The 18,756-nt window shown below is 40.8% G+C and overlaps 1 protein-coding gene across 11 annotated transcripts in view; it reads left to right on the forward strand.

Annotated features, from left to right (window-relative positions):
• LOC143022668 (uncharacterized) overlaps nt 1-16,122 on the forward strand; it is a 95,667-nt gene extending 79,545 nt beyond the window's left edge. For 10 of the 11 annotated variants that reach the window (XM_076181023.1, XM_076181002.1, XM_076181035.1 and 7 more), the window contains 4 exons: nt 62-173; nt 852-994; nt 1,597-1,726; nt 8,264-8,817. In XM_076181023.1, the coding sequence (XP_076037138.1) occupies nt 62-173; nt 852-994; nt 1,597-1,726; nt 8,264-8,672 (794 nt within the window). In that variant the 3' untranslated portion in view covers nt 8,673-8,817. Of the gene's footprint in view, nt 1-61; nt 174-851; nt 995-1,596; nt 1,727-8,263; nt 8,818-13,875; nt 14,012-14,639; nt 14,770-15,259 lie in introns of those variants that run through there. The other variant, XM_076181009.1, reaches the window with a different exon arrangement.
• Nucleotides 16,123-18,756: the final 2,634 nt, after the last annotated feature.

Genomic DNA, 18,756 nt, shown 5'->3' on the forward strand with positions numbered 1-18,756 from the left:
TGTGTGTGTGTAGCCTTACCCTATTATGAATGTATGGAAAATCTTTTGCTCCCCTGTACAGATGTGGACGAGTGTGAGGAATCCTCCGGCATCTGTCACCACCAGTGCTTCAACACATGGGGATCCTACCGGTGCTCCTGTGACAAAGGATATCGACTTGGCAACGATACCAGGTAGGGTTGCCCGCTTCACCTAGTAATAACCCTCAATTTCACCTCACACACACACACACACACACACACACACACACACACACACACACACACACACACACACACACACACACACACACACACACAGAGCTTATATTTGAAACAAAGAAACAAACATTTCTCGACGACGTGATGTCATGGCGTCGACAATTGTATATTTATTTGCGCCTTTTTGTAGGAAAACCAAGACGAATTGTACTTGTAGTATTGTATATTTATTATTGTCTATTGATTTTATTATTGTCATTGCATATTTATTTGCGCCTTTTTGTAGGAAAACCAAGACGAATTGTGTATGTTTTCCCGCACTAAGTAAGCTTGGCGTCAGTTAGTCTTGGTCTCGTCTCGAACGTGAGCGCTCTTATTATCTTTGTAGTGCTGTACAATTACTAATTTATTCATACTCAATGTTTCATTGGCCAACCCTATTACAGGGGGGAGGGGGAGACAAATGCTGTTATCTGAGGGTCCCGGTCTAACTGACCAGCATACACCTCATCCAACATCACCCCTAGACAACCTTACCCAGACAATAACACAACTCATTTTCCTTGAGTGACTTACGGGTCAATGCGGTGGCCGTGGCCGGTTACCTAGGGGTAGGGGGCGCGGGTTGACTGATAACTGTACACCACGCAGGTCGTGTGAGGACGTGGACGAGTGCAGTGAGTATCGAGGACGTGGGAGTCTGTGCATCGGCCTCTGCATCAACACACCAGGATCGTTCAAGTGCGACTGTCCCGAAGGATACACCTTGGCAGCCGATGGACGTACTTGTCAGGGTGAGTACCGAACACCGTCCCACAGGGTCGCACTCAGCTTTAGTGGTCCCATACAGGACCGATCTATCACCCTAGGGTGCCGATACAGCATTTGTAGCTCACAACTGTGTTTTGGTCCAACAGAACAGTAAAATTGTGTGTGCGTGTGTGTGTCTGTGTGTTTGTGCACGTTTGTGATTCACCATGGCCTTAGATCACGTGCTAAACTCGTGACCAACAACTAACGTCCTACTGGATGAGAGCTCTATATGACTGATCTATGGGTAATGCTGTGACCTCACACACACACACACACACACACACACACACACACACACACACACACACACACACACACACACACACACACACACACACACACACACAGTATTGTGATGCTTTTCAAGTCCCGGGCAGGGACCGAACTTAGAACCACTGAGTTAGCATGCCAAGTCATTACCACTATACCAAGAGAACCAGGTGTGTGTGTGTGTGTGTGTGTGTGTGTGTGTGTGTGTGTGTGTGTGTGTGTGTGTGTGTGTGTGTGTGTGTGTGTGTGTGTAAAAAAAACAATCTCCTTTACCCGTGATCTGGCGCTTAGCTCTCTCCTTATTTCGCCACAGACATCAACGAATGCGAATCAGCTGGCACTTGTCGAGGTGCCAACGAGCTGTGTGTCAACACCAGAGGAAGCCACGTGTGCCGCGAACTCACCTGCCCCGCCGGCTACGTCCGTGACAGTCAACACAAGAAGTAAGTTTCCCCAATTGAACCTTCTGAGATCGAGCGAAGGACGAGTTTTCGAACGGGAGAGGGACCCAAAATCACAGACCTTTTACAACTTCAGAATTTGGCAGAGATATATGTTTTTTTAATCTTGTTTTGTTTATATTATCGTCATTACTATTTATTTGTAAAATACTCTTCAGCGGTAATGACGATATACGATTTGGCTCGAATTAAGATTTTTTTCCACGTACATATTTCAAGTTACAACCTCAAGATTAGCTTTGTTGGAACCCGACCTTTCGGTTACGTCTCTCCAGTAAATTCATGCCTCAATTGTACTAAATCTATACAATATGGCTCGCATTAATGCCACGAATAAACTTCATATTTCAGTGGAATTATACTCTGTCCGTTCATTCTGAGGCCACATCAACCTTACTACATTGCCTCTCTATCTTATTTCCCATCTACATTATATGCTATTTGAATACTTTTTTTTTACATTCTGTATATAGTAAAGGAAGCTATAAAGTAGAATAAGTATCACTTTTTAGGATTATAGCAATGATTTGAATAAATGCTATGACACGTGGTAACAGCGCTTTTTTCTCCCCAATGTTGCCACGTCGAGATGCCACAGAGGAGACTGGTGGGATGGGGTATAGGTAATCGTTGTTATTATCCTATAAAGTGATGTTCATTGTACTATACAACTTCCTTTGCTATATACAGAATACAAATAAATAAATAAATAAATAAAATCAATCACGACCTATGCCCACACCCTAAACGGACTACTTGGAGCGCACAGACTAAATATTGTGTAACGTTAAGTACGAATGCACCAATGAATTGGAGAAAAAAAACAAACGAAAAGGCGAGGCTTCGACAATGTAAGACACAACCTGAAGTAACGAAAGTTTTGTGGTTTCGGGTCAGGAGATTTTCTAATTGTGCTGCTGTTGTGAGATGAACGAAGGGCACCTAAAAGGGTTATCACACTGGGATATTTTACCTCCGACATCCAACCTCCATTTGAATAACTAGAATATGACCTCGTTTACATAAATCTAGATTTCTCTAACAATATCTAAACAGTATGTCTAACATTCGTATAGTTTCACAATCTCTCAGTTCATCATTCAACTTTGTTATATATGACGGAGATATATTTTGATATTTGGAGATTTTGAAAAATAAAATATTGTAACCGAAGTCATTTTTTAATCAAACGAACTCTCAACTGTCGAAGCTGGTGAAGCCCGTGGAAGCCCAGTGTGATACCCCTTACTGCAGGCAAGGATGGAGAACTGTGGTTTGCATAAACACGACAAAGGAAACATGGCGTCACCCTCATAAAGAAATTGCCTAAGTCACTTTTCGTCAATTTCTGGATTTTTTTTTTCTAAATCAATTTTTCACTGCTCCTTGTGGTACAATTAGCAATGTTTTATCTAGTGTCTGAGTAGGTTAAAACTACGTTAGGAGGAACATTACGTACAATTTTAAAATAGAAAAACGATTTTTTTCCGATTTCCTGAAAAGTTGGAGAAATGACTTTCTTTATGAGGCTGACGATGGACTGGAAGTGAAGCGTTTATTCCTGACGTTTCGTCTATTGACTTCCTCAAAGGAATGAGCATACTACTACTACTGGATAGGATAGGTAGGATGGAGGAGAGGGGGGAGGGGGAGGGTATGTGTGTAAAGAAGTAAAGGAGGATATGGAAGGAAGTTAGAGTTACAATAGATGTGGGGCAGACCCACTTGCTACTTTGAACATATATTTAATTATTAATTTTTGCTTGCTGTGAAGCTAGTGCCTAGTTATTCGTGTAATGTTGGTTGGAGGCTGGTCCATCTTCCGCAGGATCGGGTTGTCTGTTCTTCTTGATTTTTTTTTTTTTTTTTTAACTGGATACGTGCAGAGTTTATATACATGCTTTGCGGCTCAAGGGGATATGCGAACATAGAACGCTGTGTTCTGATTGGCCCGCTGAGACGGCCAATCGTGAAGTGCTATACTCGCCGAGGATTTAGCCCAGGTGAAGCTCCCAGCCGCAAAGCATGTATATAAACTCAGCACGTATCCAGTATGCTCATTCCTTTGAGAAAGTCAATGGACGAAACGTCAGGAATAAACGCTTCACTTCCAGTCCATGTTTCATTTGTTGTATTTATGCAACTTGTTCACATGGATTTTCATTTGAACTGGGGTTTCCTAAAATGTGCTCTCTTTCAAAGTAACTACATTTTCCAGTTCCGAAATCGCTTGCTAGACACGGTGACTTGATTCCAGAAAGTGAATCTTTAATTGAGAATGAAAGGGAAGTGTAGTGAAGTGATGGAAAGGTAAAGAAAAGGAAGGGAGAGTAGGCTACGAAAAGGGAAATGAAGGGAAGTGAAAGGAAATGAAGTGAAAAGGAGGTAAGGGAAGGAAAGGGGAAGGAAGGGAAAGAAAAGGAAAGGGAGGGAAAGGAAGGGATGGGAAGGGACGAGAAGAAAAAATATCAAAAAAGGTCTTCTGTTGATATGTTTTTCCTTTGTAAACATTTGCAAACTTTGGAAGGGAAGGGAAAGGAAGAGAAGGGAAGGGAAAGGAAGGGAAGGAAAGGTAATGGAAGTGACGGGAAAGGAAGGAAAGGAGAGGGGCGTGTGGTTGGGCTTCGTACACTTTTCGAAAAAGGCCTCAAGAAAGTCACCAAATGCAACTGAGACGGGCTTCCCTCTGGCCACGACGTCGACTTCCGGGAAATAACAAAAGGCGGAAGATTCAGACATCTTCAGAATGTAATAATTCATCTCATTCTCCCCTCAACCTCCATTCGGAGATACGGTTGATTGATTGATTGATTGATTTGTGAAATACTTGGCTTGAAGGCCAAGCGCAGGAGCCGGTAGGCCACTCAGCGCATATTGGGAGATACGGTCCAGACACACCAGTAGATGGTCTTCGGATCAGGCCCAGAAACTCATCAGAGAGGCAATTAACTTGACCTCAAGACTAAGAACATCTCAAGAAACAAACTATCTCACTTCTCCGAACTTCCACTCAGAGGTGCGGTTCCGATAGGCCGGTACTCGGTCTCCGGAAATGGCCTTGGAAATCTAATCATCTAGACCTAAACATTAAAGATGTTCTGGAAGTTAAAGTGAAGCGTTCCTCCCTAATCCAGCCGCCCACGTCCACGCTGATCCAGTAATACCGGTGTTACATTATGCGGCAGCGCCGGATTGTGTTTGCAAGTTCAATCCATGTAATAGAATCGCCTAGCGATGACCAGAATTCTATAAAGTGTCCATCATCTCCTCTTCATTAAAATGCGATTCTATAACCTTCGGAGTCTAATAACTCTGAAGGGAGATTTTGCTGGAGCCAACAAGAAGCCGCAACGGCAGTGCAGGACAGTCTAACACCAGCTATACCCTGGCTGTGACCTACAAATAACAATGAATTACTTAACGAGTCTTGTGTCACCTATGTTTTAATCTGCCTCCACATTTATCATATTCATTCTTTAATCTGCATTTTATATCCATTTCAGCCTATTGCATGAACAGTCATGTCCAGGTTCTGCATTGTAACTATATGTGACTAAGGCTCCGCGAATACCAAAACACGATAGAATTATTTTTGCATTTTCCAGATTATCTGGAAGAAAAAAGGAAAATCATTCGACTGAACGTTGGATGAGAAAGGTTTATGCTCTTTATTGTTGTTGTGTAAGGAATATATACTCGTACACAGAAGAAAAAGAGATTAAGGACAACCCCGTGTAGTATTTTGGGAGGACAATTAGGGACAAACAGAATGACATGGGGGATAGTGAAACAGATTTACGGAAACAAATAGAGGCATCTGAGGAAACATCTCGGAGGATGTTAGAAAAATAATAATAATATGAATAGAAAGGGGTTAAGAACAAAATAAACTAAGTGCAACCGATAAATAATAATAATATCCAAGTAATTCTTTAGGAATATAGCGGCAATGGGGGAAATTAAACAAGATATAAAACGATTAACGAGTGCAATAAGGGCAGTTATGAACTGGTGAAGGAAGTTCTCAACTTGTCAAAGAGAGGACAGATGAAATGTTTAACAAAAACAATGCTGGACTGTGGACATTGAAGGCAACATATTGAACAACAGCCCACTTGGTGGCTGAAGGTAGTTAAAGAAATGTGTGTGGGGCGAGGAGAGCGGGTCTAGATTGTGAAAATAAAAGCTAGAAAATAAATAGATTGTTGGTGTAGAATGAAATGGAAGCTTCAGATGGTTTGGGTATATGGGGAGAATGGACTAAAAGTACAAAAAATAAAGTGGTTGTTGGTGGAAAATTAAACTGATCCTTGAGATGGTCCGGGTATACGAAAAGAAGAAACTGGAAAAAGAAAGTGAGTGTTAACCCTTTAAACCCCAATGACAAGATTCTTGTTATTTGGTCAAATAAAACAAAAAACCATAAAACACCAAAATGTTTGATCAAACACCAGAAAAATATAACGTCAGTCCTCGCGGGGTCAAGCCGCATCAGATGATATTCGGATGTACGGGCCGGCGCGAGGCCTACCATATCCGGTTTTTTGTATCTACACCACAAGCGGCTGACATGAGTTGAATGGGTTAACAGAAAATTAAACAAACCTTGAGGTGGTTTGGACACCAAGAGTGGACTGAAAGTGACCAAAAGAAAGCAAAAGTTGATGAAAGAATAAATTGAGCCTTCAGATGGTTTGGACAAGTGGAGAGAATAGATTTGGTTTAGCATACTATGGAGTTACAGTCGGTAGATTTGTGGTCCCTATGAGCAGGAACCGATACCATATATGCACAGTATAATATACCAACCTATTTCTGTCCAAGCCTGGCTATTTAATTCTTGAGTATATGTACTTACGAAATCTTTCTTTGTGTACATTATTTTTACACGTAAAACGGATAGGAGAAAGGTTTGTACTCCATAATTTAACAAATGTAAATATTCACATACATTTGCTTAATCTCTGTTCATATTTTGTGATCGCCCCATGGGTAATATATATTTTATGTGATCTTACCTCGGTAATTTCCTTTGCCTGTAAATATTTCTCTATGCACCTCAAGGTCCTGTGACCTATAAGTGCTGCGTTCCCCAATGTTTCCCCTCTTGTTGTGTCTTCTCATGCTTGCTTTGTTTCTTATGAAGGGCACCACTAATCAGTTGTATTACATCAATCATCATACACACACACACACACACTCGGTGGCGCAGTTGGTAGAGCGATGAACTACTAGCATGGTGGTGCGCGTAGTGCTTGGTTCGCATCCTGCCCAGGGCCGAAATTATTTCGGTACAGCTGCGCTTCGGGTCGTTACTCTGACTCTCGTGGGCGGGGAGTTGGGTGTGTGTGTGTGTGTAAGGTCAGCATTACCCATAGATCGGACCTACGAGCTCTGAGCTCTCTTCCAGGAGGGAAATAGCTGTCGATCACGAGTCCAACACGTGATCCAAAGACCAAGGTGAATACACACACACACACACAAACACACATACACACACAAACACATACACACGCTACCACTGGAACTCGAACTTTTGGCTGTATGACCGTTTACCACAAGGCAAGGATGTTACCATCATGCCACACAAGACGTTCAAAAGGAATTTGTCCCATGCATTCCCCCAACGTAAACTCACACAGCCAAGGGTTCGAGTCCCAATGATAGAGCCATTTAATCCACCTGTCGGAACTTCACACAAATACACACATACACGTGTATATATACATGTATATATATATATATATATATATATATATATATATATATATATATATGTATGTATATATATATATACATGTGTATATATATATACATATATACATGTGTATATATATATATATATATATATATATATATATATATATATATATATATATATATATATATATATATATATATATATATATCTATATATACACACGCACTGGAATGAACTTAACCACGCCCCCTCGCGACGTAGAACAAAGATCCGATGCAATTGGTTGTGGTAATCATCAGAGCCCATCAAATTTTTTCTCTGTTTAACATAATAAGGGGGCGGAGCGATATACACAAAGATTCTATTACGTCACAAGAAGTGTTGCCCGCAGCCTTGCCTATGCTCTTCATTTAACCCTGACGAGAAATCTGCATCGTGATTATTATTATTATTAGTAGTAGTAGTATTAGTAGTGATCATGGTAGTAACTGTTGTAGTAGTTGTAGTTATAGTGTCTGAGTAGTGGCCGTTCATTCAGGATAATTTGGCGTAACTTGGCCTGCCCTGTCTGAACGTAAAAAAAAAAAAAAAAAAAAAAAAAAAAAAAAAAAAAAAAAAAAAAAATCATATATATATATATATATATATATATATATATATATATATATATCTATATATATACATATATATATATACATATATATATCCTGGCCAGACTGAGCACGGACCTGTCTGAACGACAAAAAAAAAAAAAAGAGTTACATCCCGGCCAGACTGAGCAGCACAGCCCCTTGCAGATTTCTCTTTGCTTGTTGCAGCCGCTGTAAGAAAACGTCGCTTCTGTGCCGCGAGAGCGACGAGGAGTGCCGCCGGCAGCCGCTGAGCTACTCGTATAACTTCCTCCCGCTGGCCAGCAACCTCTCCCTCCCGCCCGCGGGCAACGTCGATCTCTTCACCATGCGAGGGCCACTGTGGACCAGGACCACGGTCCAGTTCGAGCTGGACCTCGACTCGGCGCGGGCCTCACCGGGAGTGACGGAGGCCGCGAGGGAGAACTTCCATTTGAAGAGGACGGGGTTCAACCAGGCGGTGATCTCCTTGGTGAAGCCCATAGAGGGTCCTCAGGAGGTGGAACTGTCCCTCAACATGCAACTGTACCACAACGGCGTCTACAGCGGGTCCGCCATTGCCAAGTTGTATATCTACGTGACTCAGTACGAGTTCTGAGTTCGAGGAGAACCTCGAGTTCGGAGTTCGAGGAGAACCTCGAGTTCGGAGTTCGAGGAGAACCTCGAGTTCTGAGTTCGAGGAGAACCTCGAGTTCTGAGTTCGAAGAGGACCTTGAGTTCTGAGTTCGAGGGGAACCTCGAGTTGTGAGTTCGAGGAGGACCTCGAGTTGTGAGTTCGAGGAGAACCTCGGATTCTGAGTTCGAGGGGAACCTCGAGTTCTGAGTTTGAGGGGAACCTTAAGTTATGAGTTCGAGGAGAACCTCGAGTTCTGAGTTCGAGGAGAACCTCGCATTCTGAGTTTGAGGGGAACCTCGAGTTCTGAGTTCGAGGGGAACCTCGAGTTCTGAGTTCGAGGGGAACCTCGAGTTCTGAGTTCGAGGAGAACCTTGAGTTATGAGTTCGAGGAGAACCTCGAGTTCTGAGTTCGAGGGGAACCTCGAGTTCTGAGTTCGAGGGGAACCTCGAGTTCTGAGTTCGAGGGGAACCTCGAGTTCTGAGTTCGAGGGGAACCTCGAGTTCTGAGTTCGAGGAGAGTTTCGGGTTCTGAGTTTGAGGGGAACCTCGAGTTCTGAGTTCGAGGAGAACCTCAAGTTCTGAGTTTGAGGGGAACCTCGAGTTCTGAGTTCGAGGAGAATTTCGAGTTCTGAGTTCGAGGGGAACCTCGAGTTCTGAGTTCGAGGGGAATTTCGGGTTCTGAGTTTAAGGGGAACCTCGAGTTCTGAGTTCGAGGAGAACCTCGAGCTCTGAGTTTGAAGGGAACCTCGAGTTTTGAGTTCGATGAGAACCTCGACTTCGTGAGTCTACCATCGGTACTTCGAGTACAGCGTTTGTTGGACACCCCTCGACTCTTTTCTGTATTTTAGTCTTTTTAAGTATTTTTTTTCCTTTTTCTTTTTCCTCTCTTAATAGGTTGTGCACCTTTTGGAAATCGATGTAATGATGAACAATATAATTTATGTTTATGAAGGGTTATCATGGTTTTGATCCTCAACTTCGCTGAGTTCATCATAAGAACATGAAAATAAGATGGCTGCAGGAGACCATAAGGCTTACACTAGGCAGTTCCTTGTCCCTTACCGCCCGTCGTCCCTATCCATAAAATCATCTCATCTTCTCTTAAAACCTCCAATTAGAGGCAACGATTTGATTGATTGATTTTTGTCTAGAGAACTGACCTAGTGCTACAAGCGAAATAGAAGGTAAATAAATATAATAAATAAAAAGAAAATTAATCAAACAAAACAAAGGATAAATTAACTCAAAATCAATAGTAATAATAATATCAATAATAATAATAATGATAATAATAACAATAGTAATATACTAAGACAAACTAGTCTTCATTAACTTAGGAAAAGAGTTCTTCAAATCATGATCACTACCTGTGAAATATATATATATATATATATATATATATATACATATATATATATATATATACATATATATATATATATATATATATATATATATACATATATATATATATATATGTATATAATATATATATATATATATATATATTTATATATATATATATATATATATATATGTATATATATATATATAATAGATAATTAGCCCATGCTTGTTAATTCCAAGGCAATCATTGGACGGACAGGGTAACTTGACCAATCTCTCGCAAGCAAAATAGAAATCACTCGTAATCAATAACTGTTTAAGTAGTGGCACATCAGCTATTTCTCGCTAGCTCGCTATTTGTTTTTGCTAGTTCGCTCGAGTAGAAGCAACTTCGGTTACGATTTTTTGTTTTTCAAATTTCCAAAAGTCAAATTACTCTTGCGTCATATAATGAGGAGCTGAATGACCAATTAAGAGAAGTTAAACCTAGAATGCGAATGTTAGACACATTGTTGAGATGTTCTTACGGAAGTCTAGAATTTTGTAACCGAAGTCGCTTCTACTCAAAACTAAGTAGCAAAACCAAATAGCATGTTAGCCTAGTGTGCCACCACCTTTAATCCTCATTTTATCGCAAACAACTTTTATACATTTCATCACAAATAAATATCACAAAATTTTTAACACATAATTTGATAAATAAAAAACATATAATAAACATAAACGTTACTCTCCTTGTAAATTTTTTATCATTTATAAGACGAATTGCGTTGAAGAAAAAAAAAGTGGTTGTTATCATAAGGACAAATGCAACTGGTCCTTTCCTTTCCGCCAAGCGATTGCATTTAGGTGAGTATAACTTGGATGTATGTGAGAATAACTTGGATGTATGTGAGTATAACTTGGATGTATGTGAGTATAACTCGGATCTATGCACAACCACGAGCAAATGGCTTGACTCACGCTACAGTTCTCAAACCATCAAGAAGAGTTTTTTGTTTTGTTTTGTCGAATATGTTTCACTATATGATATTTAGCCTACAATTGGGTAATCTTTCTTGAATGGTTAAAAAATTTGTCAGACAGAACTTGAATATTGTATCATGAAAAACGCTGGATGAGTCAGAACTTTTCCTTGTGACTGTGATTACACACACACACATATATGTATATTTACATTTATATATGTACATATATGTATACACACACACATATATATATATGTATATATGTACATATATGTATACACACAGAACTTTTCCTTGCGACTGTGATTACACACACACACATATATATATTTACATTTATATATGTACATATATGTATACACACACACACACATATATATTCATATGTATATATGTACATATATGTATACACACACACATATATATTCATATGTATATATGTACATATATGTATACACACACACATATATATCTATATTTATATATATACATATATGTATACAAACACACAACGGGATAAACGGAAATGTAAATAAATCTGTGTCTATATATCTTAGAGTAAACCCTTGCTATAACGATTAATCTGTGTGGAGATTTAGGTCACTCAGTTCTAAGGTTCACTATATCTAGTGGTCGTAATATGGGGACACTTCACTGACCACAGAGAAATCTATAGATAATACGTCTTCATATCCAATATCACTTGTAGGGTCAACAACTTACATATCAAATATTATTAAATATAATAGTATATATATACACACGAGTAATAACTGAGGTAGACTTTAGACATGTATAGAGTGCATAGATGTGCATTTTTGTACAGTTAATATGTACTTACGGTAGTTGAAGGCGAAGCTGTAGTAACAGTACAGAAAGTACGACCAACTGTAGTGGATTTTACGATAGATCGTGGGATTACCGGTCCGGTGGACCACTTAAGGTAGGGTTGCACTAGTCAACGGAACGTTTGAAGTCCAACATTTACATTCGTGAAGTGGTTACACGCGAGTCCAGCCTTACCGCTTAGAGCAGTGATTCCCAAACTTTTTTTTTTTTTTTTAAGTTTTACAACTATACGTACTAAGTTAACATTAATCCTAATACCTGGTACCGTAATGTTTTCTTGATTTTATCTTATTTTATTTTATCTTTATTTTATTTTTTTTTGTTACCCCTCCATTACCCCAGAAAAATTGTTACCTCCCCCCCACCAGGGGGTAATTTACCCACAGTTTGGGAACCACTGGCTTAGAGATATTCCCACCAATAACGTTAAAGGAGCTACAATAAGCCCCACCCTCTATCCAGAATGAGGAATTCTCATTGGCAGAGCCGATACCTATGTCAGTTTCTCAAACATTTTACTCCAAATAACTTTGAACGACTCGCGATCTCTCTAATAATGCATTTTTGACGATCTTTGTATCTCTTACACACACACACACACACACACACACACACACACACACACACACACACACACACACACACACACACACACACACACACACACACACACACACACACACACACACACACACACACACACACACACACACACACACACACACACACACACACAAATTATCGAGCACTAGGCAGAAGACGTTTGTCATCCATAGAAAATGGTAATTGAAGGGCTGATTCAGTGAGCGATTATATTGTCATTATTTCTTAATATAATCGGGATGCCTCACATCCCAAAGCGCCTCTTGTGGTCGTATAATCTTTATTAAAGCATGGATAACTTCAGTATTCCACTCCATCACAGCAAAAAGTGTAGATACTAAGCAAATGGTTGGAAGGTTTTTCGTGCGTAAAGAAAAATCTAGCGTGTTTACATACAGCGATAGTCAAACGACTGTTTGGTTACTTCCACAATATACATTCTATAATATTTCTTTTTCTATTACAAGATGATTTTATACAATTTAATAGATTAACTCTTATTACTTAAGTTATATTCATATTCTTTCAAATATGTCGTAAATATGAATACTGTAAACACATTTCCCCCCTTGGATCTTTTCCAAGATATGGATTCCAACGGTATTACGATGGGCGTCCTTAGGCTTGGATTCCAACCCAAAATCCTCCATCGTTGGACGAAATCCATCGCTAGGCTTGGAATCCAACCCATCCGTTGACTAGTGTAACTTTTAGTGTGCCTCAGAGGTCCAAAAGTTGGTCCACCATCACTACAGGTGTTGGTCGTTCGTGGATAACCTGGCGATTCTATCCAGTGTTGAAGTGGTTTTCAGGAGGCTGAAAAGATACATACATATACCAAGGCTTTTCCCCCCTTACAAGGGGGGTAGCCAAAAAGAAAAAGGCATAAAATCATTCCCACCCATTCCATCCCTGAATACACTCCACACCCCTCCAACCCCTCTCCTATCTTAGCACCTCCTGAAAAGATAAAAATGAATAACAAATAAATTGACAAACGCATGAATAACAGGGGCATAGGTATGGGATATACAAGATCGTTATATCAACGGGGTGTTGTTATTCTAAGGAAAATTGTTTTTCTTGGATAAAGTTTACTTTATTTTGAACAACACAGTATACTCATTAATGATACTTCCCCCCCTGAGACTCTCAGCCCTCATAGCCAATTTTCTGTGTGTGTGTGTGTGTGTGTGTGTGTGTGTGTGTGTGTGTGTGTGTGTGTGTGTGTGTGTGTGTGTGTGTGTGTGTGTGTGTGTGTGTGTACGCCTCATTCTCATAGCATCGATATCATGAAAAATGATTTATCCTCCACAACCCAACTACTCAACGACACCCTCCCCTTGTGGCTCTGCTCATCCACACTCCACTTCACCCTTCGTCTTCGGCCCCGACTTGTGACTTCGTGGGCGCTGCAGACTTCGGCGAGGGGGGAGCGCCATTTGCAACAAGAGGTGCGACACTGGAGATTCCCTCTGCGCGCGCAACGCCACCCAGACCATCACGTACAAGTTCCTCGGGTTGCCCACGATCTACCGAGTCCCGAAGCCAATAGTAAGTGAGGGAGGGAGTAGTCGGGAGGGGGAGGGGAGGGAAGAGGAGAATAGGGAAGGGGAAGGGAAGGAAGGGGAGCAGATGGGAAGGGATAGGAAAGGGAAAGGAAAGGAAAGAGGAAGTGGAGGAGAGAGGGAAAAGAAGAGAAGGGAAAGGGAAGGGAATGGAAAGGGAAAGGAAAGGAAAGAGGAAGTGGAGGAGAGAGGGAAAAGAAGAGAAGGGAAAGGGAAGGGAATGGAAAGGGAAGGGGAGGAGAAAGGAAGGAAGGGGAGCAGATGGGAAGGGATAGGAAAGGGAAGGGAAAGGAAAGGAAAGAGGAAGTGGAGGAGAGAGGGAAAAGAAGAGAAGGGAAAGGGAAGGGAATGGAAAGGGAAGAGGAGGGGAAGGCAAGACAAAAGGATGAGATTGAACGGGAAGGGAAGGAGAGAGTGGGAGATGGTAGGGAAAGGAAGGGAAGGGGAGGGGAAGGGAGAGAAAGGGAGGGGAAGAGAAGGTAAGGGAAGGGAAGGGAAGGGAAGGGGATTGGAAGGGGAGGGAGGACGGGATAATTACTTCTTAGGCTGAAGAGGAAGGTTCTCCTTCTTCAGCTCCTCTTTTCTTCTTCTTCTTCTTCTTCCCCCTCCAACAGAGGCTGACAAGCATCAGGCTGGTCGGGTCGGGTGAACGTCGTGGCGGCGTCTTGGCAGCGTCGGCACGACTTTCCATCTTGAGCGGCAACGACGCCGGCTGCTTCAACGTCCGCAGGAACACGCGCCAAGGTGAGTAGGCCTACCAAAAAAAAAAAAAAAAAAAAAAAAAAAAAAAAAAAAAAAAAAAAAAAAAAAAAAAAAAAAAAAAAAAAAAAAAAAAAAAAAAAAAAAAAAAAAAAGAAATAAATAATAATAATAATAATGATGATAATAAATTAATAAAAAATAATAATAAATAAGATAAAGTAGAATGATGACTCCTTACGGCCGAGGATGGCACCGTGCTCGCTTCCCGCAATAAAAGTCCCAGTTCGACACCCTGGTGGGCGGACACTATATTGGGCGTTAAGCTTCACGTCTGTTTTCACTGACACCCCCTACGGCCCAGAGTCACGCAGCATTCTTTTATGACTGGGGACTCAACTTTGCTGATCACTTTCAACTTCTATTCCCCCCTCCGTTCTGTTGATGCGCACCTTGAGCATCTCTCACTTCCTGGGCGGGATATATGTGGATAGAAGCGCTGGTTACTAGTGACGATGTACAACCTCTTCCGCAGGCTGGCTGCAGCTGGTAGCCCCCGTCATCGGGCCCATCGAGTATCACCTCCTCCTCCTCATCCAGGTCTTCTCTCGAGGCGTCAGATCGATGGAGCATCTCGCTCACGTCTCCGTCATCGTGGCCGAGTACGACTTCTAGCTGACCAGAGGAATGCTCCAGACACCGGCCATCTCGTAGGCTTCCTGGTCCAAATGCTCTCAAGTGCGACTTCTATTGGACCAAGGGAATACTCCAGTCCCTCATTCCAGTGCTCCTGGAATGATCCAGGAATGTTCTGTCTGGTTCCAGGCACCGACGACGATCATCTCATAGCTTTCCTGTTCCGTGTAATCTCCAGTACGACTTCTAGATGACAAGAGGAATGCTCCAGACAGCGACGACGACCATCTTGTTGGTCTCTCTTGCGGACAACCGATCTTGACCCAAAGGTCTCCAGAACTCTCTAAAGTCTAACTTAAGTTCTTGGTATGTATGCATGTATGTATGTACGTATGCATGTTTGTATGTGTATGTATGCATATATATGTTTGACTGCGTATGCATGTATGGGAGTATGTACATGTACGCGTGTATGACCCCATGTATGAACATAGGGAGACATGTATATTTGTGTGTATGTGTGTGTGGATGATATGTGTATGATTGTGGGTGGGTGTGGATTTGGTGTATGATAAGTGGGGTATACGTTTGTGCGTGGGTCTGTTTGGGTGTGTTTGGGTGTGTGTGTGTGTGTTTGTGTGTGTGTGTGTGTGTGTGTGTGTGTGTGTGTGTGTGTGTGTGTGTGTTTGAGTGTCCGTGTATGTTTGGGTGTGCGTGTATGTTTGAGTGTGCCTGTGTGTGTGTGTGTGTGTGTGTATGTGTGTGTTTGAGTGTGCGTGTATGTTTGAGTGTGTGTGTGTGTGTGTGTGTGTGTGTGTGTGTGTGTGTGTGTGTGTGTGTGTGTGTGTGTGTGTGTGTGTGTGTGTGTGGGTGGGTGGGTGCGTATGTGTGTGTGATTCACAATGGTCTTTGGATCATGTGTTGGATTCGTGATCGACAGCTATTTCCCTCCCGGAAGAGCTCAAGACCTCGTATATGACCGATCTAAGGGCAATGCTGTAACCTTACACGCACACACATGAGAGTTGGAGTAACAACCTGCAGCGCAACGATACTGAAATTATTTCAGCCCTGAGCGGGATTCGAACCCGGACCGCCGTAGTGGCAGACGAGAACTCTACCAACTGCGACACGAGTTGTGTGTGCGTGTATGTGTGTGTGTGTGTGCGCGTGTATATGTGCATGTGCTTGTGTGTGTGTGTGTGTCTATGTATTTGTGTATGCGTGTGTATGCGTGTGTGTCTGTGTGTGTGCGTGTGTGTATGTGCATATATGTGTGTATATGTGTATGTGTGTGCGTGCGCATATGAGTGTGTAATTCACCGTGGTCTTGGACCACGTGTTGGACTCGTGTGTGTATGTGTGTATGCGCGCGTGTGTACACACGCGCAAGCCTAAGTGTATGTGCGTATACGCACGTTTTAAACTTTCCCATTCCAACTCCCTACTAAAGTCAAGAAAACCCATTTAATCCTAATTACTTTCATCTGCAAGTTTCGGAATATTTCCTCTGAAGACATTTCACACACACAAAAGAAAAAAACAAAAACAAGAAAAAACATAACAAATAAAACAAATAAATAATTGGCTGCAGCAGTGTTGTGCATGTGAGCGGAATCTCATAAGACAGGTTTTATTACATTTCCAAGCGCCGCAGTGTTGCCATATTGGTGAGTCGATCTTTTGTGGCGGTTTTGTCGCATCATTTTTCATTTCGTTTCTTCAAGACGTCTCGCCATCCGTCCCCAGGACATGTGAAACTTTTCTCTGTTATTGGGAATCTCTCCAATATCTGGAACTCTCCAATATTCGGGACTCTCCAATATTCGGAACGGAAATTGCAAATCGGAAATAGAACCTCGGTGGAAAAATATATAAATAGATATATACACAAACAAATAAAGATATACATAGACAATCAGTATATAGATAAACAAATATAAATAAGCATATGAATTAATTATAACAATAATTCTACTAAAAATGTAACAACAGTAATAGTAACAATATATTCTTGATAATGATTTCAATAATAATAATCAGCAATCGACACACAAAAAAGCATCTTTTCACTATAGAAAGTAGCCAATGATGGTAATAATGATGATGATAATAATAACAGTAATAATAATAATAATAATAATAATAATAATATTAATAATAATAATAACAATAATAATAATAATAATAATTATAATAATAATAACAATAATAATAATAATAAATAATAATATGATGATGACAATAATACTAATGATAACAATAATATTGATAATAGTATTAAAATAAAGAAATAATCAGACATTATTCTTTTCTAGATTAAATTGAGTTAAACAAGCTCAACCTGTACAGAGCACAATATGACTATTAATAAATTTACAGTTGAAGAAATAGCTAATCCAATGTACACCATTGAATGTTAATTTATATAAATAAAAAATATATAAACGAATTTGTGTTTCATTCATTCTAATCCACTTTAATGTACCCAACCAAAAAATTAATGGAACATAAAAGAGTTATTAAATGAATTGATTGATCCACACAAAAGTGTGATAAATAAGATGAGAACTTGGTGTTTTCTTTGTATTTTAAATTAGGCAGAAACTACTCCATCAACTATAAAAAACGGTCAAGCTATACAAAAGTTCTCTCTATTGGAAAATATCTACCATTCAGATTCTCCAATATTCGGAATGAATTTATCTATATTCAGGAACATAAGAATGGAGGAGAGAGCAAGAGACCATAAGGCCTACACCAGGCAGTTCCATATCCCTTACAACCTGCCATCCTTATTCATAAAGTTATTTAATCTTCTCTTAAAGAAATCAGTTGTTTCAGGGCTCACTACAAGGTTACTATTTCTTTTTTAAATTTCTTGTTCCAATGTGTGTGTGTGTGTGTGTGTGTGTGTGTGTGTGTGTGTGTGTGTGTGTGTGTGTGTGTGTGTGTGTGTGTGTGTGTGTGTGTGTGTGTGTGTGTGTGTGTGTGTACTTACCTAGTTATATTATACGGGAAGGGAGCTATGCTCGTGGTGACCCGTCTTTGTATCTCTCAGCATCAAGTTTTTTCTTAAAATCTTGAATAGTGTTTGCACACCGACCATCTCATAGGTGTGTGTATGTGTGTGTGTGTGTGTGTGTGTGTGTGTGTGTGTGTGTGTGTGTGTGTGTGTGTGTGTGTGTGTGTGTGTGTGTGATTCACTATGGTCTTGGATCACGTGTTCGACTCATGATTGATATTTTTTACCATTCCGGAAGAGACCTCAGAGCTCATATATGGCCGATCTATGGGTAATGCTGTGACCTTACACGCACACGCACCTCCAAATCCCCGCTCACGAGTGTGTGTGTGTGTGTGTGTGTGTGTGTGTGTGTGTGTGTATGTGTGTGT

Source organism: Oratosquilla oratoria, chromosome 3 (genome assembly GCF_046742065.1).
Source record: "Oratosquilla oratoria isolate Oo_2021 chromosome 3, ASM4674206v1, whole genome shotgun sequence".
Taxonomy (NCBI): Eukaryota; Metazoa; Arthropoda; class Malacostraca; order Stomatopoda; family Squillidae; genus Oratosquilla; species Oratosquilla oratoria.